The 22,706-nt window shown below is 31.5% G+C and overlaps 2 protein-coding genes and 1 pseudogene across 3 annotated transcripts; 2 read left to right on the top strand and 1 right to left on the bottom strand.

Moving 5' to 3' along the window:
* Positions 1 to 973: 973 nt before the first annotated feature.
* Positions 974 to 4,310, bottom strand: LOC100800216 (septum-promoting GTP-binding protein 1). 2 transcript variants are annotated; one of them, XM_003551849.5, is made up of 6 exons: positions 3,688 to 4,305; positions 2,511 to 2,631; positions 2,275 to 2,371; positions 2,130 to 2,169; positions 1,650 to 1,733; positions 974 to 1,223 (listed from the first exon to the last, which is right to left on the bottom strand). In XM_003551849.5, the coding sequence occupies exons 1-6, from the start codon at positions 4,033 to 4,035 to the stop codon at positions 1,059 to 1,061; spliced, it is 855 nt and encodes a 284-aa protein (XP_003551897.1). In that variant the 5' UTR covers positions 4,036 to 4,305; the 3' UTR covers positions 974 to 1,058. The 2 variants fall into 2 exon arrangements, with proteins under 2 accessions (XP_003551897.1, XP_014626751.1); XM_014771265.3 differs by lacking the exon at positions 1,650 to 1,733 and having other exon boundaries at positions 3,688 to 4,310.
* A 3,809-nt stretch (positions 4,311 to 8,119) lies between these two features.
* Positions 8,120 to 10,572, top strand: LOC102668919 (replication protein A 70 kDa DNA-binding subunit E-like). The gene is made up of 11 exons (XM_014770508.2): positions 8,120 to 8,260; positions 8,346 to 8,363; positions 8,463 to 8,613; positions 8,710 to 8,794; positions 8,901 to 9,028; positions 9,107 to 9,197; positions 9,274 to 9,427; positions 9,510 to 9,667; positions 9,745 to 9,865; positions 9,950 to 10,120; positions 10,411 to 10,572. Exons 1-11 carry the CDS (start codon positions 8,120 to 8,122, stop codon positions 10,570 to 10,572), a joined length of 1,380 nt encoding a protein of 459 aa, XP_014625994.2.
* Positions 15,357 to 17,433, top strand: LOC100778282 (ATP-dependent DNA helicase pif1; annotated as a pseudogene).

Below are 22,706 nucleotides of genomic sequence, written 5' to 3'. Positions count from 1 at the left end.
TGTAAATCAAGGGGACATGACCTTTGGGAACAGTCACAACCAACCATTATGATCCGCCCAAGGGATGCAAGGTCAGGAGATGTGAATCAAGGGGTCATGACCCTATTCAGAATAATTGTGTCCATTAGATGTAGTATAAATAGAAGTAATCCAGAATGGAAAAATCACTCTGAAATTAAGAAGAATCTGAATTGTGGAGAGACAGGCTCTCAAAAATCTGTATAATAAAATATCTCAAATTATCTAATAAAAATTTCTATTTCATCTTTTCAAATATGTTCCATTTTTATCTGTTCTTTTCTGATGGCAAGTTTCAGTTAATGCACACAAATTGTTGATCAATATTGCGGGAGACTATAAAAGTCACATTAATTAGTGAATAGAATTAATATGATGTATCTTTGGTCTGTAACGTACTCTCATACTCCTGGTATATTCAGCTAACCAACAAATAAGCAGCCCATGTTCAACTGTAACATCACAATTCACGATTCACCTAATTGCACATCAAAATTTAATGAAAGTATGAAACCATGTAGAATCATTAAAATGTTAAACAAATTAGTTTAGAGTCATGAAACATCAAAAATAGAAAAGATCATAATCTGATCTTTGTGTTTCACATCTTTTATTCCTTACATTAAAGGATAAGACCTTTGAGCCAATATAACATCATACATTAGAAATTTTTGTAACACATTCTTTAATATTGAGTATAATATATGCAGGTCTAGCTAAATAGGAAATATGATTCCTAAATAAGAAGTTAGACCTACTTCATTTAGTAGGATCCACTTGTGTTTCACTCGATATATATAATTAAAAGTGTGTCAAAAAGACCGTGTTATATGTAGTGTCTGAAAAACTCGGTCCCTCCCTTCTCACACTTACAAGTTGTAGTTAAAATGGCCCAATGAAGATAAATGAATTAGGTTCTTAGGCGATGAACTCTACAAAGCAAGAGTAGTTAATATGAGTGGACCTCTTCTTTTTTCTTTTTTCCTTTTTCTTTTCTTTGTCCTGCTATTTACATATAAATCAATAATGTAAAGTACATTTCAGAAGTCAATTGTGGGTTCTCCTAGTGTCAGATTTCGTTCCACTTTCCATGGCAAGTTGAAGAGCTTGGCCATGATAAACTTGAAGATTTTGTTGACATTTATATTGTGGGTTGCACTTGAGAAGAAAAGAGTAGCATTCATTGCCCTTGCATATGCCCTTGCCTGTATGCACTATCACCAAGTTAAATTTTGGAACAAAGCTTAATTAAGATAGAAAGCAACACATTATTTAAAGTAATGAAGTTTGAACATTAGTAATCACCAAGTTAAATTTTGGAACAAAGCTTAAGATAGAAAGCAACACTTTATTTAAAGTAACGAAGTTTTAAGATTAATTACTAATCTAGCTTTAATCAATAAAATAGGCCATAACGCGGAAATAGATAATTTGGTAAATGTCAAGTGCCAAGATTCCAAAGAAGACTCCAAGTCAATGAAGACATTCTTCAATTTCACGCGTCAATCAAGGGTTAATGGATTATTAATGCATTTATGGGAGAAAATGTTCAGAACAAACAAATCAGTCACTGGCATGAATGATTAAGAGAAAGGAGCTACTAAATCTTCTACTTAGCAATACTTATTGACCTGTGTTACAATTGTCCATTGCACATCTGGGGGGAGTTTAACAAAATCATCAAATTTGGTTCCTATTAGAATGGGAATTGCAATCTGCAAGTGAATAATATGGACATCAGAAACTACAAAAATACAAATTAAACAGCCAAATTAAGGTTATTTAAGTGCATTAAATTAATGACATTGATTAAATTGCCAGTTTGGCATATAAAACAATTACTACACTTAACCTTTATCAATAAATCAATACCATTTTTTATTGGGAGTTAATGAGAAATTGACACCATGTATTTGTCCTAAATCATAATAGTCAGTAATGCTTTATGAAAAATAATGCATGTGCCCTGTCCTTTTGTACTATTTCAGAGCTTTTCCATGTGAAAAGAATTTGTAACTAACTCTAATAAGTGAAGGTATTAATTATCAGTACCACACAAAGAATTCTTGTGATTTGAAAACCATTCACCATGTGAATTTGAATATTGGTACCTGATTCCACTTTCTTGCTTTACTGTACCATCCAACAACACTGCAAACACACCCCAAAGTAAAAAACAAAGAAGTAAATATCTTTGCATTTGCTGCCAAAAAGTTTCCACAGAAATTGAACACAGATAATGAAGCTAACAGCTACCTATTCAGTGTACACCGACTGGTGAGATCAAACATAATCAAAATTGCAACTGAATCTTTACAAGCCATTGGAATTTGATAAAGGGACCCTGTGTCACCTACATACATCAAAACACAGAATAATTCACCATCAAAACTCAAAGCTACAAAACCAAGAAAAGCTATAAAAGAAAATTTTAAAATTAAAAATTTTAAAAAAAAGGTAGACACATACAGAAAAAGGGAAAGTTAAATCACCTGCAACATCCCATATACTAAACGAAATCCTAGCTCCTTGAACAAATAAAGTTTTGTCCATCAAATTAAGTCCCTTCATCTGCAAGCTCCTTTTTTCTTGCTCATCCCCTACATACTTGATCTGGAAAAAAAAAAAAAAAAAAGTAGCCACACACACATTAAAAGAATAACAACTACAAAAAATTAATGAATTAGTTACCAAATTTTGGCAACAAAAATTACTTTTTCATCACTAATTCAGGGGTCATAGTTTTTTAAAAGGTCATCCTTTTCTTGTGGTTGAAACTTGAAACTAGTACTATACATGACCAAATACCAAAATTCACTCCTAATGAAAAATAGAAAAACAACCAATACCCATCTTAGATGAATGAAAAATGAATCAAAAGCTAGGAAGAAATTTAATTAAAGCTTAAACCTAGTACTACAAAACGAGTTATTCCAATATGGCAACCACCAGGTAAAATCAACCAATACCCATTTTAGACGAATGAAAAATGAAACAAAAGCTAGGAAGAAATTAAGTTAAAACTTAAAACTAGTACCACAAAACTAGTGTTTTCAATAAGGCAATGACAAAGCAAAAACAACCAACACCCATTTTAGATGAATGAAAAATGAATCAAAAGGTAAGGGTTAATTAAATTTTTAATCCTAAACTTTTTAAAAATTTGGATTTTAGTCCTTAAACAAAAATTTAACTTGTTAAGGTCACTCAAATTTTTTAAAATTTACTTTTTAGTTCCTAAACAAAAGTTGAACTGATCAAGATTTTTATTTATTTTTTATGAAGATTTTTAGTCCTAAACTTTTAAAAAATAAAAATTCGGTTTATGATCCCTAAATAAAAATAATAAGTTTAAATTTTTGTTTAGAGATTAAAAACTAAAATTTTAAAAAATTTAAGAATCTTAATTGGTCAAATAAAAGTTTAGCAACAAAAAAGTTGAAAAACATCAACCAATCAAACTTTTGTTTAAAACTAAACATCAAATCTAGAAAAAGGTTAGGAACTAAAACTTAGTTAACGCAAAAGCTAATAAGAAATTAAATTAAAACTTAAAACTAGTTTTTCCAACATGTCAATCACAAGCAAAAACAACTGATACACATCTTAGATGAATAAAAAATGAAACAAAAGCTAAGAAGAAATCAGATGAAAACATAAAACTAGTACCACAAAACTAGTTTTTCCAATATGGCAATCACCAAGCAAGCTGATCTTGAGGTTGACCAAATCAGAGTCAGAGTCACAGGGGGAGGGGGTGGTGGTGGTGAAGGGGTATCCATGCATGGAGGCGCCACCGTGGACGGTGGCCTGCGGTGGCGGGTCACGGAGGGGCAGCCTGAGGTAAGAAGGCCTTCCAAGAGAGCAGAGAAGCATCCTGTCCCAAATGAACCGGCCAAGAAAGGACACCCTATGGAACAGGTTGCAGTGGACGTTGACATGGTGAACCATTCTGTGGCATAGTTGTTGAGTCGTCGTTGTTCTTCTTCTTCTGCTCTTGCCAATGATTTTGGCCATGAAAAAGTGGGGTTTTGCTTCTGCTTCTGCCTCTGCCTTTTTTTCTCAATATGCTCATAAGCAACTCACTCCATTGCTTTGAGTTGTGCTGCGCGTGCCTTTACTTAGTTTGGTCCCATCAAGCAAGCATCAATTCTTGTGCATGTTTAAATTATTAATTTCTTCATATATGTCTATTTCTATATAATAGAATAGGTATGTCGAAAATTGAAATTCTCTTTTCTTGTGTTTGACAGTGATGACACCCTCTTGAAGGGATTAAAGCCTTTCTAAATGCTTTTGTTTTTTAACATTCGAAGGCTTAAACAAGATATATATCAAACTTTTTGCCGCCTTATATAATCCGAAATATTTTTTTATAATGCTTTACAATAAATAAAAAATTACCTATGCGTTATTTGGTCTATTCTCACTAGTGTATATAAGAATCAAGACATAACATGACAAACATTTTAAAAAATAATTTCTTCTTATCTTTATTTATATTTTTAATTGCATTATTTATCTTATTTTTCACTTTTCTCATTTTTTTCTTCTATTTCTCTCTCTTATTTCTACCTTAATACATCCCATTTTAATATGAATCACTGTAATAACTCTTAGAAAAGAAAAGGAAAAAAAAAAAACAAAAGCAAAGGATTAGAGGCAACCAATTATTATTACATTAGACTACATGTACACATGTGAGAATTTGATATCAGTTTTAACAAAAGAGAATGAACAGAAATTAAATTTAAAATCTTTTATTAACACTAGATCCTCTCCATTTACCGGAAACATTCAGTATGAGAGAATACAAATTAATCTAACCTAATTAGATAAGGTAAAGATTAGATTCAGTCATTAGGTTGATGTAGATGAATAATTTTAAAAGAAACATTTATAATTTCAAAATTACATTTAAAAAAAATTGATTGTACATATATATTTTTAAATTAAAAACATTAATAAAAATTAAATACAATGAAAAGTTATAGAAGTTAAGTCGAATTAAGTACATCGAGTTTAAGAAGTATAAGTATCTAAAAAATAATTCAATCTAATTAATTTTAATGGAGTTGAATTATAAATTGGATCTATGACCCCTCCTTATTGAGTGGTCGAGTGAGTCTGATTTTTTTTTTCATTCTTAAAACCAAACAATGTTTTGTACTTCAAACCAATTTTTAATTTATAGAATTTAATTCATAATCTTTATTATTATAAAAGTGAATAACAATTTTCAAAAACAGTATATACATTTTAGTATTGCAGGACCACAGAGAGACGAAAACGTCACTCTCATAAGAGCAGTTGACTAGTATTTCTTCTGCGATTTCTAAGGGGTCCAAGTTGCCGGCTAAAATGGAAGTTGTGATTGTAGGAGTATTCTAGTAAATTACTCACAGGGTCAGTTTCGTAAAAACAGGTAACAAGCCATATATTTGTCTACATTCACTAAGCATCTTGTCTGTGACCTGCTTTTGAGATAACAAAAAGATTGTAAAAAATAATAAAAAGAAAAAGGTGTTTATGATAACAAGGAATTTACCGGTGGATCTAGAAACTAGAAAGTGTGCTTCTTCACTTTTAAAAAAAATAGAAAGTCTGCTTCTTCATCTTTTGAGTGGGTTGGTTTGTACAGAGAAAGAGAATAAAAAACAACAGAAATAGATAATTAAATAATGTAAAATTTATATTTTATTTTAATTTAAAATTTTTATCTTAATTTTTTTTATTTCTTTCAACTTTTTTAAACTATAAAATAATGTGAAATTCACGTTTTTTCACTTTTGTTCTCATCTTTTAAATCCACATGAAATCATATAAATGTTTATTAATTATGATTAATAATGTTTATCAATTGAGAATAAAAGAAATGAATCTAATTTAAAAATTCTGATAGTGTCAAAGTTTTCTATATTTTATGGTGTATTTAGAAAATATTTGGTTCAACCTAGTTTACATTTTTTTTCAATTTAATAATAGTTATTTTTTTATTTGCCGCTTTAAAATGTGTGAACAATTATTTAAAGCCTTGTAAATAGCAAACCAAACAAGCATTAGGATTCTAGTATTTGGTTAATTACCATTAGGCATCCAGTAGGCTAATTACTTTTTTATTATAAATTTGTCAGAAAAATACTTTAGTCTCATGGATAGATCTGACAGTTTTTGAATTAATAAAGTATATTTTAGATAAAAGTAAAAGGCTGCTGCACCCTGCACCACTTCTCTCATTTCCTCTGGTCATGTTAATTAAGCACTTAAAATGTACAGAACATGCATGCATGTCCAAATTTGATAGGCTTGCTCTGAATCATCCCTTAACTTTTTTACGTGAAATACATTGTTTACTAGCATGCCATTCAATGGAAGGAAGTTACAATATTATTTTATAAAATTTTATTTGTTATATATGTGAGAGAGGATAAATACTTTACGTATTGAAAGAATAAATAAATTATACTATCATTTAATTATAAATTAATGATAATTACAAATTAATATGTATTGATAAATTTATTAAATTTTACCATAATTAATTTGAAAGTTATATCATAATTTTCTACTGATTAACAAGGTAAGACTTTTTATACTAACAATATATGTATATATATAATAATAATTTTCAGTTGAATTAATTTTAATTAGTAAGTGTGACTTTGCTTTTTCAAAAAAAATTCAAGCTAATGAATATTTTTTTATTTTTGAAATTCAACAAATTTAATCTTTTTGTTAACGGTTTTTATTTGAAATATTTAAAATTTTATTTTTTTTCTCAAAATTTTAATAAACTGAATCAATTGAGTTGCTTAAAATTTTTTACTCACAACTTAATTATTAATCAAAACATCAAATTTTATTCGAAATAAGAAATATTCAAAAATTTTCTCTCTTCAAACCCTAGTCTCAGTTCCAATAAAATACTTCAAATTTTATCCATTTCATTATAAATTTCTAACTTCTAAGTTTTTAAATTATTTCATTTTCTAAATTCAATATAAACTGCAAATATTTGGATTTGAGGGATTTAAATAGAAGAATATAAATAGTAAAACAAAATTTACCTTATTTTAAAAATAGAACTTAATGGTCAAACTTACACATAATTCAAACTAAAACAAATGTAAAATATATTTAAACATTTATTTGTTTGTATACTAGATAATACTTGTCTATTTTATTTTATATTTTTTTATAGGTTTAATTACTTATTTGATTTTTATAAGAATAAAATTTTCTCTTTTAATTTCTATATACATAAAAATATATCTCTTTAGTCCATATACATGCAATTTTCATCCCTTCTAGTCTTCACCGTTGGGACAAGAGATTAAAATGATAAGTGTAAATATTAAAAACGATTAAAAATTATAAGTACAAGATTAAAATATAAATATTTTAAAAATTGTAATTATAAGAATTAAGAAGTAATTATCTATATACTATCTATAAAAGAGAATCCTCTGGAAATTCCTAAAATACTCTTGTCTAAGATTGTGACAGTTGTCCATTTCCTTGGTTTTTTGGTCTTTTAATCCTTTCATTTTCCACTCTTCTGCTTCTTACAGGTGTCTGATTTTGCAAATTGTGGCTTTTACACGTGTTTGATTTTTAAGATTGTGCATGTGCTGACCTTTGCTTCTTTACGTGGTTTCTTGCATTTCATTTTTCAGTTTGTGTTTTTTGCTTTTCATTTTTCCTGATACAGACCAGCTTTGGGTTCTCTTTGGTGCTGTTTTGATGTATGTTTTCTTACATTGGATGTTAGCTTATGGTTTTTTGGCTTTTCTTTTCTTACATGCATATTATCTTTTCAGTTTTTGGCTTTTGTTTCAGTGTTGTTTTCATGTTTGTTTTGTTACATGCATGTTATTTTTCATTTTGCTCTGTTGGACGATGTTTGGTTTGCATGTTTGCTTATCGTGTTTGTCTGTTCGTGGTACTTCTGTTGTTCTGTTCTGGTGCTGTTTTCATGTGTGTTTTCTTACATGAATGTTAGCTTCTCATTTTTCTGTGTCGAACGAGGTTTTGGATTTTTTCTTAGCTTATCATGTTTATCTTTTCATGGTGGTTTTGTTGTTTTTTTTTTCGCAATATTATGGCACGTTCTCCAGACAAGATAAAAAGTATCGATGGCTCAAAAGAAACTCTTAAACTTAGTGTGAGGATCAGTGATCTATGGTTTATTGGCACGCCTAACAAATCTGAGCAAGCTGAGATGGTGTTTGTGGACTCCGACGTATGCTTCAATTTTGTGATTTTTTTTTTTGTAGATTTATTACTTATTGTTCAGTTCATTGTGTTGTAACTTTAATGCAATCCAGGGTGATGAGATCCACGCTGTTTGTAAACAAGACCAATTGAAGTAAAAAAAGATGGACTTGAAAGAAAATTGTACTTATGTCATGCACAATTTTAAAGTGCTAAAAAACAATGGTCAGTACAGAGTGTGTGATCACCAATTTAAATTGGTGTTTATTGGGGTTACTGTTGTGAGGGAGTGTGTTCTAGAGGACATCCCTTTTAGAAAATACAGGTTTGCTGGATTTGCGGATGTTGTGGCTGGCCAGTTTGAACCTAGGCTATTGGTTGGTATTTTAACTTACATTTTTGCAATTGAGTTTATTTTGAAAGTTCTACTCTTTTTTGGAATAAAATAACATTCCTTGATTTTCCTACTTGCTTTAGATGTTATTGGTGTTGTGGAGGAGGTTGTCTTTCGCCAAGTTTCAGGAAAAGGTAGAAGGGTAGTCTTTAAACTAAAGGACTTGAGGTAAAGTTTGATTTTTGGTAACAATTTGTGTCATATGCTTTGTCAAGTTGTGGCTATGATTACATTATTATTAACTGATTGTCTCATAACTATTTGTTTCTGATAGCCAGCAATTGCTATCTTGCACTTTGTGGGATGATTATTGCTTGCAGTTTTTAAAGTTCTTAGATGATTATGAAGGTGATGGCCCAATTAGAGTTCTATTGACCCATGGTAGAATAAAGGAAGCTCAGGGTATATCCTTATCTTGAATTTATTGATTCCTCTGTTTATGCTATTGCATGTTATGGTTCTGTTTTTTAAATGATTTAGGATCTTATCCCCCATCGGTCAGCAATTCTTTCAAGGCTTCAAAGTTAATTATTAACCAACCCGTGATGGAGATTCAAGAATTCAATGAACGGTATTTTTTGTATGTGTTATGTAATATATGTTGATCATTTTTTGTCTTATTTTTGTTGTTGATTCTATATTTGTAGGCTTGCAGAGTTGGGCATTGAGGCCCGATCAGGTTTTAAATCCCATGGTGAAGGGAGTACACAACTTTCAGGTTCTATCCAATTATCATCAAAGGAATCATTCTTTGGGAAGGCTGAGGCAAAGACTATTGCTGACATTAATACCATCTCTGAAGTAATCATCTTATATAGATTTTAATTCTTTACCCCGCACTATCTGAAGTTTTTTCATTTGATGTGTATGTTGTTTCACATAGGAAATTGTTTGTGTAATTGTTGGCACAATTACTAGGATTGTTCTGGACAATCATTCATGGTGTTATACAGCTTGCATTCGGTGCCACAAAAAAAGTGATGCAGAGATGGCTCCCTTCACATGTGCATGCGGCAAATACAATAAGGAAGTTGTGCTTAGGTCATTGTGATCTTTTAAGATGTTGTGTATTCTTCATACCTTCATCATTTTTTCACTATTGGTGCATATGGTAGCAGGTATAGGCTTGAGGTGATGATCAACCAGAGAAATGAAAGCACAAAATTCCTACTTTGGGACCGTGAATGCAATGAATTAATTGGTCAATCAGCTGATGCAGTTAATAAGCTTAAAATTGAAGTGTGTTTTTGGATTCAAGAGTAACTCTTTATGTTTGATATGTTATTTTTTGTTTGCGTGATACAATTATTCTCTTTGCACAAGGATGGTGATGTTGATTTGAATGTTTCACCCCAAACACTTGATAAGCTGCTGGGTTATGAACTTGCTTTCAAGATAAAGGTGCAACCCAAGTTCAAGAATTCTGCTGTTTTGAAGTGTTCAGCTGACTCAAGCTTAATAAATGTTGTGATGGATATGCTAGCTGATGTTGAGGTACTGTTCAATGCAAGTTATTTGACATTAACTATTGTGAAAACTATGTATTCTATTCATACTTATTTGTTTTGCATAGGTTGTGTTATCTTCAATGTATATCTTATTCAAACATCTTCAAAAATGAATATCCCAGTTTCTGATTCCAATCATTATGCCCAACATGAATCTGTGAGTTTTGATCATTGCTCTCATTTTTTAATATGATCTTTCTTGCAACTCTTGCATTTTGACACTTCATGGCTTTCAACTTAGCATTCAACTTATTCATTGCTATTTGTTTTATCCAGCAATCCCTGTCTGTGATAGCAAACCATGATCCACTGCTTGGACTTCCCTTGACGCCTACAAAGCGACAGTCATTTCAAGATTGTGATGATGAAGCAGGGACCTCTCAAATTTCACTTGCACATCTTTCATCCAACAAATTAAAGAAACATGGCGCAATTTAGTGCATTTGGTTGCTTGCAAGTTGTGCTGAACAATTTTTTTTGCCCTGCTATTTGTATATTGTAAATTGGCTCCTACCTTTAATTCTATTGTGGTGGTGTTCCTTTATAACTTTGATCACAACTTTTGTTTAAATTTGAATCTTATTTTGTATCCAAGTATTCTGGGATTTTAGTTCTGTGGTTTATCCGATGTCACCTTAACTATTGCACTATATTTCAAAATCCTTATTTGTTCAATTGTTAAAATAAATATCGACAAAGCATGGTTATATTAATGGTTATAAAGGCATGTTTCAAGAAACTCGACCTATGCAAATGTTATGAATTCAAATATATCGTGAGAGATAGAACAAGTAATATTTGAAAATACAAATCACAGATTGCTAGACAGAAAGTTCAGAAAACATGTTCTTCACAATCATGATAACTTATAATTCAATCAAAGTTTTAGAGGGCCATTAAAGCATCTGATTTTAAGGTGTACATCCTTAATTGTCTCAACACAAAGTATTCACAGGAAACAAATTAGAATATTAGAAATAATTACCACGAAATATTGATTACTAGGACAACTAAACCAACATTCATATCTGATTAATTTACTAACAGCAGAATATACACACCAAGACAAAAGTATCAGCTTTCGAGTCTTGAGAAACATGATCTTGGATCATCAATGATATGTAATTAATTGTTTCTTTATTATCAATCATCGTTTAGCATGATTTGTTATTTTATATGGCATTTTTGGCTTGATTTTACTTTGACAAATGCAGAATCAGATATTTTATAAATTTACTCCATCTTTCATCATATCTCTCAATATGATGTACAATTAGTAAGACAAGTAAAAAAACAATTTCTCTTTAGGTTGATATCCTACTTCTGCCATGCATAACATTTTCCATATCACATTTCTTATCGATGGCGCCAAAGCATAGGTATAACAATGGCTATAAATGCATGTCTAATCATTTTAGTGCATTTAATTAGCTGTCAGCATTCATAATTTTAGTATTTTTCCTTATGCTTATTGTTTATTACTTACTTTTCAAGTTTTAATGTGGCCGTCAAAACCATGGCTATACATGCATGTCTAATCATTTTTATCAAAGTATGATCCATTTAACCAGTTGTCAATATTGATCATTTTAGTCAACAAGTCAAGTTATGTCTTGGTCCGAGTGGAATAACATTTCTTTTCTTCATGTCCATGGACTTTTGCAATTTTAATTTACCATGTATTGTAACATTCCAACAAGAAATCACTAAAAATTTAATAACTCAGTCAAGATTGACAACAAGCATCAAGAACATGGATAACCATGAGCATGCAAATCATAGTGATACAGCATAAGCCAGGATAAAGAAAAAAGGTATCAGGCAGCACAAAGTTAATGATCAGACTCAGAATATTGATTGTAAGCAATTCAAAATATTATCTTCCAAATTACAGTTAATAATTGTAATTAGTTTGTTGATTTAATAATACAATATCCACATTTTTTTCACACAAAGACAAGCAAGCTGTAAGGTGCATTCAATATTATGTGAATCCATTCCACATTAAATAAATTCCACTAAACTTATATTTAATTCACTTTTTTTTGTTAATATTTGTGATCCATCAGAGGATGAGAGTTCTGAATCAACACAAAGTACCAATCAAAATCTACTTTATCAAATTAATTTTCAACATTATAATGCTATAATCTGATCTAAATGCAATTTTCATAGGCTCTGCTTCAGTTTCTTCACCTGAAAATCAAAACTATATGTCCTCAACTAATGAGCCCGCAATTAATAGAGAAGGTAACAATTAATATTCATAAACACTATGTTATTAGCTTAGTGTCGAATACCTTGCACTGTACAGAACTGCTTTTGTTTATCGTGTTCCAATTTACATGTTTTCCTAAAACATTTTCAATAACCAACCTCATTTTGCCATATGTCATCAAACAATTTCAAGGTATTCTGATCTTGGTGACCAACTCATGCAAATATGTGGTATGATGAAAGAGTCTCAAAAGATAAAAGAACTACAAATCCAAGATTCAGTTTATGTTGTGGAAATTGCAAAGTTGAACTTCCATTGTTACAAAATCCACCTAAATATCTCTGCCAACTTTTGTATGATCATGGTACATCTGATAGTAAAAATTACCAACAGAACATAAGGACATATAACATGATGTTTGCTTTTACTTCTGCTGGTATTAAGTTTGACAAATCAATTAATCATTCAAGAGGACATCCTACAATAAGAATTCAAGGTCAACCATGTCATAGAATAGGTAGCATGTTACCAATGCCTAGGAAAGAACCAAAATTTGCACAATTGTATATCTTTGACACAAAAAATGAAGTGCAGAATAGGATTAATGCAATAAGGTAGTTAGTCTTTCATTGTTATTATTATAAATGCACAACATCGATCAACAATGTTACATTTAAATAGAATTCAATTGTTTATTCTGCATTGATAATCTTGCAATCATCATATATATAATTGTTTGCTTTGCTCAGCAGTCCACATAATCAAATTCAAGAGCACATTGTTTCAAAACTTAGTGAGATGCTGGATGAATACAACGTGCATGCAAAAACTTTCAGGATGGCGAGAAATAGATTGCAAGATGCTCAAGTGGATAATATCAAGTTGAAATTGATTGCTAATCGTGAAAAAGATGGTCATACATATAATGTACCTATTGTTCCTAAAGTTGCAGCACTAATAGTAGGCGATTTTGATGCAAATTCAAAAAGAGATATTATTATTGAAACTCAGCATGGACAACTACAAAGGATCCATGAATTACATTCTAGCTATCTAGCTCTACAATACCCTCTCTTATTTCCTTACGAGGAAGATGGATATAGACCTAATATCCTACATAGCAGTCGATCAGATGGTAAGAAAAGGAAAAGAAATCGTCTTACAATGAAGGAGTGGTTTTCTTATAGGCTACAATGCAGATCAAATGAGTCAAAAAATTTGTTGAATTCTAGGAGACTATTCCAACAATTTGTTGTTGAGGGGTATACTATGGTTGAATCAGAAAGGCTTTCTTACATCAGAAACAACCAAAAAAAACTTCGAGTTGACAAGTTTTGTAGCTTACAACAATCATTGGATGATGGAAGCATGAAAGGCCTAAATAAAGGTACAAGAGTCATTTTGCCTTCAACTTTTGTTGGTAGTCCATGCTATATGGATCAACTTTATTTTGATGGTATGGCCATATGTAGCCATGTGGGCTTTCCAAATCTATTTTTTTACTTTAACCTGCAATTCAAACTGGCCTGAAATCCATAGATTGCTGAATCCGTTGAATCTAAAAGCAGCAGATAGACCAGACATAATCTCCAGAGTCTACAAACTAAAGTATGAACAAATGCTTATGGACCTGACAAAGAATCACATGCCAGGGAAATTTATTGCATGTCACTTGATTCTAAGTTTGGTGAATTTATATTATGTGTGACATTGTTATTTTACACTGTCAATATTAACCACACAACCATATCTAATAACTTTAATTGTTGTCTATTAACAGACTTACTAATAAATTGCAGATATGTATACAATAGAATTTCAAAAACGGGGGCTACCTCATGTCCATTTGTTGCTTTTTTTACATCCTGGTAACAAATACCCATCCTCGGATGAAATTGATCAAATTATATCAGTAGAGATACCTTCACAGCAAGATGATCCAGAACTGTATTCATTAGTAAAAAACCATATGGTTCATGGCCCATGTGGAACTCTGAATCTTGGATCTCCATGCATGGAAGAAGGCAAGTGTAGTCGTTTCTATCCTAAAATGTTCCAGCCACATACTATTTTAGATGCTGATGGTTTTCCGGTCTATCGTAGAAGAAACAATGGTCATGCAATTGAGAAAAATGGTGTTATAATTGATAACAGGTATATTGTACCTTACAATCCAAGATTGCTCAGAAAATACCAAGCACATATCAATATTGAATGGTGTAACCAAAGCACTTCTATCAAATATTTATTTAAGTACATCAACAAGGGATATGATAGAGTAACTGTTATTTTGATTCATGAAGATAATGATGAAACTCACAATGGTGGCACTCATAATGATGAGATCAAAGAATATCTAGATTGCAGGTATTATTAAAACTTGATCTCTAATTTATCTGATCATCATTGTTATAACAACTACTTCTATCTTCCTGACAGATACATATGTCCCTGTGAATCTACTTGGAGAATCTTTGGGTTTCCAATACATGGCAGAAAACATGTTGTTGAAAGATTACACTTCCATCTTCCAGGCCAACATAGTGTTCTCTACGAAGACCATGGTGATATTGATGATGTATTGTCTAAGCTAAGTATCTCTGATTCAAAGTTTATTTCATGGATGAACACCAACCAAAATTCTGTTGAAGGAAGAAATCTTACTTATGCAGAATTTGTTTCTAAGTTTGTATACAATCAGAAGAAAAGATGTTGGCACCTTAGGAAGAAAGGCTACACCATTGGCAGATTACTATGGGTTCCACCAATTACAGGGGAATTATTTTATTTGAGAATGATGCTTACTGTTTGTAAAGGACCTACCTCATTTGAGGATTTAAGAACAGTTGATAATGTTCAGTATCCTACATATAAATAAGCATATTTTGCTATGGGATTTTTGCAAGATGATAAAGAATTCATTGAGGCAATCAAGGAAGCAAAAGATTGGGGTTCAACACATTATATAAGAAAGCTATTTGTGTTGTTACTTTTAACTGCAACAATGAGAAAACCTGAACAAGTTTGGGACCAAACTTGGCATTGGATGGCTGATGACATTGTCTATAATTATAAAAAATCATCAACAAGTCCAGGTTAGTGCTAATTTCCCATGACACAAATCAATATGGATATGACACATAATTTGACTTTTTTTCTCTTTTGTGTATTAGCATTACAGTTTGATGATAGAACTCTTCAAAATCTGGTCTTGCTTGAAATGGAAGAACTGCTGCAAGCAAATCAAAGATCGCTTAAAGACTATCCTTCAATGCCATATTCAGAGGATGCGAATTGTACAACCTATCTAGACAATAGCCTTATATTAGCTGATCTGAATTACAACAATCAAGAAATTAGATAAGAGTTTGAACATTTATTTTCTCACATGACATGTACATTAACTACAGAGCAATTTACCCCTTTGAAAATTATTATGTCCATTTCCTTCTTAGCTTTTCTCATCTATAAATTAGTATTTCAACTTGATTCATTTTTGTTTAAATCTAACACCACATATCGATAATTCCAGATGAACAAACATCAATTTACAACCAGATTGTTGAAGTTGTTAATAAAGATGAAGGTGGTATGTTTTTTCTCTATGGATATGGAGGTACAGGAAAAACATACATTTGGAAAACACTTGCAAGTTCACTAAGAGCTGACAATGAAATTGTAATAATGGTAGCCTTTAGCGGCATAGCTTCTCTGTTATTGCCTGGAGGTAGAACTGCACATTCAAAATTCGAAATTCCAGTTCCAGTTTTTGAAGACTCAACTTGCAATATCCATCAAGGAACTCAATTAGCTGAACTATTAAATCAGACAAGTCTGATCATTTGGGATGAAGCACCCATGGCTCACAAATTCTGTTTTGAGGCACTTGATCACAGTTTTAGAGATATCATCAAACACAACTCAAAGGACAATAAAATCTTTGGAGGTAAAGTCATGGTCTTTGGTGGAGATTTCCGGCAGATCCTGCCAGTCATTCCAAGAGGCAGCCGCTCTGATATTGTTAACGCAACAATTAATTCCTCTTATCTATGAGATCATTGTCAGATCTTGAGACTGACAAAAAACATGCACTTACAAAATAACATGCAAACAACAGATCAAAAAGAAACTGCGGCTTTTGCACAATGGATTATAGATATTGGTGATGGTATTATTGGAGATGAAAATGATGGCTATGCTACTATTGAAATTCCACAGGAACTATTAATCACAGAATATAATGATCCTATTCATAGTATAATTAGCTCTACATTCCTAGATCTATCTCATCATCACAATGATCGTGAATACTTCCAAACTAGAGCAATATTAGCTTCTACAAATGAAACAGTACAACAAGTTAATGATTATATGCTTACAATGATACCAGGTGATCATATACTAAATTATCTTATTCTTTTTTCATCTTTTAGTCAACTTTCTTGGATTTTACATTTTTGGTTGATGAATTTTCTTTTTTATGTCTAAAATATTGATAGGTGAACAAATGGAATATCTAAGCTCTAATTCAGTTGACAAATCCAAAACCATTGAAAGTTGTCATTTCCGCTCACTCACAACTAAATTTCTTAATTCATTGACAACATCTGGCTTACCCAATCACTGTCTCAAACTCAAGATTGGAACACCTATAATGCTATTAAGAAACTTAGACCAAACTCAAGGGTTGTCTAATGGTACTAGGTTAATTATCACAAGACTAGCAAAGCATGTTATTGCAGTTGACATAATTTCTGGGACAAATATCGGAGATCATGTTTATATCCCACAAATGTCTATGTCACATTCACAGTCACCATGGCCTTTTAAGCTATTGAGGAGACAATTTCCGATAATGTTTTCTTATGCAATGACAATTAATAAATCCCAAGGACAATCCCTATCTTCAATTGGACTTTACTTGCCAAAACCAATTTTTTCACATGGCCAATTATATGTTGCATTATCAAGGGTCAAGTCAAAGAAAGGACTTCAAATTTTATACATGATCAGAACAAAAAAAAATGACTTCAACCACCAATGTGGTTTTCAAAGAGGTTTTTACAAATATTAAAAGGTAAATCCAATTTATTTGTGATTGCAAATTTAATTCTAACCATAACTGTATTTGCTTCTTACTCATATAATCTCTGATACACAGTTAAAACATCATCAAATAAGCCAAACTATAATTCATTAATTTCAAAAAACTAGTCTTCCGTTATGGAGTGCATTTTCTTATTTGCTGCATTTTAAATTTTCATCCCTTTTCATGAATTCCAAATTAACCATTTCTTTCATGAATTGCACGAAAGAAAATAAAATGCTTATCTCAATTTAAATACTACCATTCAGCAAATGAATTCTATATGTTATTCTGGTTGTTTTCCTAGGATAATACACTTATTATTATTCTTTTAGTAGAACCATTTCTCTTTTGTTAGATAATCAATTGCCCTTGCAAAATATTATCTATGCCAAATCATTACCGATTTCAGCATTAGACAGGTCATTCATCTGATGATGCAAATTGTATTTATAACAATCGAAAAAATTAACTTGCTCTTTGTTATATTCAGCAATAAAAACACCTCTTCACCTACCTCCACCACCACAGTCCTTCATACTTATCATTCGGCCAATTCACGTCCAACCTTTGAACGTAACATTCAATGCTCCACAGTTCCCAAACCACTTAACTTGCCGCCAGTTACACCCCCCCAAAAGCAATGAACCTTCCATCACCCACTACTTTACATCATCAAACCACGGTTCGTTTTTCTACCACCTTCACTTCAACTCTAACCAAATCATTCTCTCAAAGCGACTAGCACCATGACTTCCGCTTCATCGACTGCCTCAAGCAAGGTAAGACTAAACCCAATACCTCACTGCATGTTCATTCATTTCCTGATTTTTTTTCCTTGCCTTTGCTTAGATTTTTCATCGATATCCCGAACCAAAATTCAACATCTTGACATCTGTATTTGTGACTTTTCCAATTGCAATTTAGGATAGACATATTGAACAATTCTACCTTTGAATCCATCATTGTCTCACTCAACTTTCTTTCGTGTGGCAAAGCCCTAATTCAATTTTCTCTGCTTCTACTTCATTTATTTGTACCCATTGTCTTAGGTTTCTTGCATACTACGTTATCATCTACCTTACTCTCTAGATATTAGTAACATTTAAATCCATATTTTTGCCCCTCACACTTTTTGCATTCATGTTGTGCTTTTATGGCAATGCATGCTCTATTTGGACATTTTGTTGATACTAATTCAAAAACATGTTCCAGTGGTTCTGATATTCTATTGTTAAATAGATAGTAAGAAATTTAAATATTAATTTAGTTTTCTTCATTGCTAACGAATGGTGAAAATTATCCAATAATTTTGAATGATGCTACTATATTGTCACTGTCAATGGACCCTAGGTAGCATGTCATCTAGAATAACATTTGAATCATGCATGTAGGAAAAAACAGCCTATCCGTATCCTGTTCGATTATGCCCCAGCCTAAACAAAACAGAAAGAAGATTAAGTTAAACCTTTTTAAGTGCCTATTAAATTTTGTAGCATTCTATTACCATTATTTCCAAGTATTGTATTAAGATTCTGAGTTGTTCGGTTATATACATCATCTGTTACATTGTTTTTATAATGCTGACTCTGCCCTTTCAAACTTTGTTGCTTTTGGTCCTTAATTGGGGTTATGAAGTGTATTTTCTTATTTATTCGATCATATCATCTCTGATATACATCATCTGTTATATTCTTTTTATAATCCTGATTCTGCCCTTTCAAACTTTCTTGCTTTTGGCCTTTAATTCGAATCATGAAATGCATTTTCTTATCTATTCGATCATATGATCTCTGATTAAGAACTTTTGTTGCTGCTGTATTTGCTTTTGGTGCATTTTCTTATCTCTGCTTTATTTTCTTCAGCCATGGTTTGATCTTTGACTTTCATTACTCTGCATGAATTATACATGTTCTGTATTGCTTATTTTCATGTCTTGCATCTAATTGCTTACGTGTTATATTATATGCATCTTCTCTTATCTTATTTTGATTATCCTAATTTACAACTCTTAAATCCAATTACTACTACATTGCAACAACACCCCAATTTAGACCTGTAGACAATTAAATTGGTCAATATACATGTTTTTTAAATGCTAAGTCCACTTTTTTTCCATTGCACTGCAGTTGAGATTGCCTACCATCAGACAGCCATTGATATTGCAATTTAAAGCTGCGTTCCATTGTGACAAGGTTAAATCAAAAGCTTCCTTTCCATACTTTATCCTTTGCTGCTTTTGATATTGTTTTTTCTTTTTTAAATACTTTTTTCCCCTTGCAGGACGCCATAGAAATACCAGGGTTCTATCAGCGCCAATGGCTACCAAATTATCCAGAAATTGTTGAATTTAAGTATGATGGGGCAACCTACGAAATTCAAGTTAGGCAACACAAGGGCAAACTTTACTTTGTTGATGGCCTAACAAGATTGAGGACAAAATTGCAGATTTATGAATCAGTGATCATAAATTTCCTAGCCTATGACCACCACTCAAAATTTGACCTCCACTTCACTCCACCATTACACCAGCAGACATGGAAAAGGCGTCGCGCATCAAGAAAACATATCTGGACATATGAAATCACCCAATCAATGCTAGGGGCACCATATCCACTGGTAAAATATTCATATCCATTTATATCTTCTATACAAATATTAATTTCAATGCCTAACTCTTTTTTTTTCCCTACAGCAACTTCCAGCCTCTGTCACACAATGCCTAATCCACTGTGGTGATCACATGACAATTCTCAGAAGATTCGGACCTCCACTGCAGTGGAATGTAGTTGTGCTTGACAAAGGAATTGGTGATAAGTATATCACTCTGCCTTGGTATAAATTCCTTCAAGAAGGTGATTTTAGCCATGGAGACGAACTCTCATTCTACTATAGGCATGCTGACAAAATTTGGAAAGTTATCATCAGGCGTGCAATTGATTGGGATGACAGTGATATAGATTAGGAAAACCTATTGTGTTATTTTGCAAAACAATGTTAGTTATGTTTGTTTCTGACGTCTTTATATTTATCTTCAAACAATTTGACAATTGATCAACTCTACTATTTAGAACTATTTAATATGAATGTTAGTTCTTTTATGTTTTTACAATCTCTTTCTTTTTATTCTTCCATCGAAAATCATTTAGACAAAGACCCGTGCGTACGCACGGGTTACCGACTAGTTTTTTTATATAAAGTTCAACGACAAATATAATATATAATTTAATTTGGATATATTTCTTCGAGGCCTCTGAAGGGCTCCATGTTCTTTTCCTCAAAAGTTGAATTTAGTTTTGATTTCCAAAACTAGCACCCTCAGTGTAGAGACTAGAGACAAATTTGGGGAAGCCAATTTAATCTCCTCTCTCTTTTCCAGACCGACAGGGAAAGACCATATGTCCTCAAGTGATACATATCAAACCCATTTAGTATCAATTTATTATGGAATATGGTTCCAAATTAACATGGTTTACTAGGAAAATCCTTTTGTTTTTCCTGACAAGTGACACTTTATATTAATATTTAATTATGAATTGTTATATATATATATATATATATATATATATATATAAAATAAAATTGTTAATTTTTAAAAATTATATCGATGGCCCATTCTAGTTAGTTGACAATATTCACAAAAGATATTAAAATTAAGGTTAAAATAAAAAACTTTTGGTCCCTTTTCTATTTTTAGGTTTTAATTTGATCCATTTAAATTTTTTTACTATAATTTGTTATGCTATAGTATTTCTACTAATTCTTTTGGCTGTTTTTTTTTTTATCAATTTTGATTAATGTGACATTTTTTTATTTGTCACATACACCAAGTGGACTAAATTAGTATCATAAACTAACGAAATGATCACAAATAAAGCTGAAATTATAATGGTAATTATTAGTTTCTCTAGGTTATGAAAATATTGCAAAGTGCTTAATTGACAAAAAAAAATGCAGTTGCATGGTAGTTGTAACTCTAGAAAAGAAAAAGAGGTGAAGAAAATGGCTAAGTGGATTCTTACATTAGGTTGCAAAAAATTAGGAAACTATAATGGGCAAATTTACCACAGAGGGGGTTACTTTTAAAAACTATTTACCAATCAAGGTTTGTTTTCAAAGTATTTGAAAAGGGGGTCCGTTTTTTTCATGGATGCCGCTAGCAGAGTTGGCGAGATACCTGTGCCGCCATCCCCAATGGCGAATTTGTTGCTGACCTGGAAGGGTGCCGTCGGGATGAATGGCAAGACACCTGACGTGGACAGTGTCGCTGGTACCATTGGCGAGACATGCCACGTCGGAGCTACGTGAAGAGGGTCTCGCCTCTCCCATTGGCGAGACACCTTCACGCCATGCACAGTGCAGTTTTGAAGATGCCACAGTTTTGAGGATGGCAGTGTAGGCTTGCAGTGTTTAGGGTTAGGGTTTGCAGTGTTCTGAAAAGGCTAGGATTATTTGCAGGTGAACATTAAGCTTTTGAACGTTGCTTGTTTATGTTTTCACCTATAAAAAAAATGCTCATCAACGTAAATGGATGTACATTTCTCCTTCAAGTTGTTGAGCTCTCCTTTCTCTTTCTTCTTGAGTGTGAGCTTCTTGTGCTTGCTGTGCTTCCTTCCTTCAAGTTTGGTGTGTGCCCTTATCCTCCATAAATTCCTGGTAAGTGTTTTCAAAGTAAATAAATTTATATATTATGTTAATAATATTATAAAAATAGTAGGTTAGTTAGTATTAATAGATATTCTAAGTTTAAGTTAGTTAGTATTAGTAGGTATTGTGTTGTTAATTTTTATGTATTAATAGATATTCCAACGTTAGGTTAGTTAGTATGAAAATATTATTTGGTTAGTTAGAATGAAAATTTTATTTAGTTGTTGTATATATTCTTAGATATTATATGTGTGATATATATATATATATATATATATATATATATATATATATATATATGAAAATATTATTTGATTAATTAGTATGAAAATATTATTTGGTTAATTAGTATGAAAATATTATTTGGTTAGTTAATATGAGACTTTAGTCAGGCACATGTAATATTAGCTTTTGTAATATTAGGCACAAGTTAATATTAGGTTTAGTTATATATTTGTAAATTTTAGCCACATGTAAATTTATAGTTTTTGTAATATTAAGTACTTTACACGTAAATAAATAATTGTAATATTAGACACTTCATACACGTAAATTTGCCTTTTTAGTATTACAATTTTATATGTTATATATACATAGTACAATTTTAAATAAATTAGTTGA

The sequence above is a fragment of the Glycine max genome, chromosome 18 (assembly GCF_000004515.6).
Source record: "Glycine max cultivar Williams 82 chromosome 18, Glycine_max_v4.0, whole genome shotgun sequence".
Lineage (NCBI taxonomy): Eukaryota > Viridiplantae > Streptophyta > Magnoliopsida > Fabales > Fabaceae > Glycine > Glycine max.
This window is presented reverse-complemented; position numbering and strand designations above follow the sequence as displayed.

Excerpts from the sequence above, each read along its gene's own strand:
- LOC102668919 (XM_014770508.2), top strand. The coding sequence starts at position 8,120 with ATGGCACGTTCTCCAGACAAGATAAAAAGTATCGATGGCTCAAAAGAA. Across the intron at positions 8,614-8,709 it reads TGAACCTAGGCTATTGGTTG|ATGTTATTGGTGTTGTGGAG; the intron begins GTATTTTAACTT and ends TACTTGCTTTAG. Across the intron at positions 8,795-8,900 it reads TTTAAACTAAAGGACTTGAG|CCAGCAATTGCTATCTTGCA; the intron begins GTAAAGTTTGAT and ends TGTTTCTGATAG.
- LOC100800216 (XM_003551849.5), bottom strand. The coding sequence starts at position 4,035 with ATGGCCAAAATCATTGGCAAGAGCAGAAGAAGAAGAACAACGACGACT. Across the intron at positions 2,632-3,687 it reads TTGGAAAAACTAGTTTTGTG|ATCAAGTATGTAGGGGATGA; the intron begins GTACTAGTTTTA and ends TTTTTTTTCCAG. Across the intron at positions 2,170-2,274 it reads AGTCGGTGTACACTGAATAG|TGTTGTTGGATGGTACAGTA; the intron begins GTAGCTGTTAGC and ends GTGTGTTTGCAG.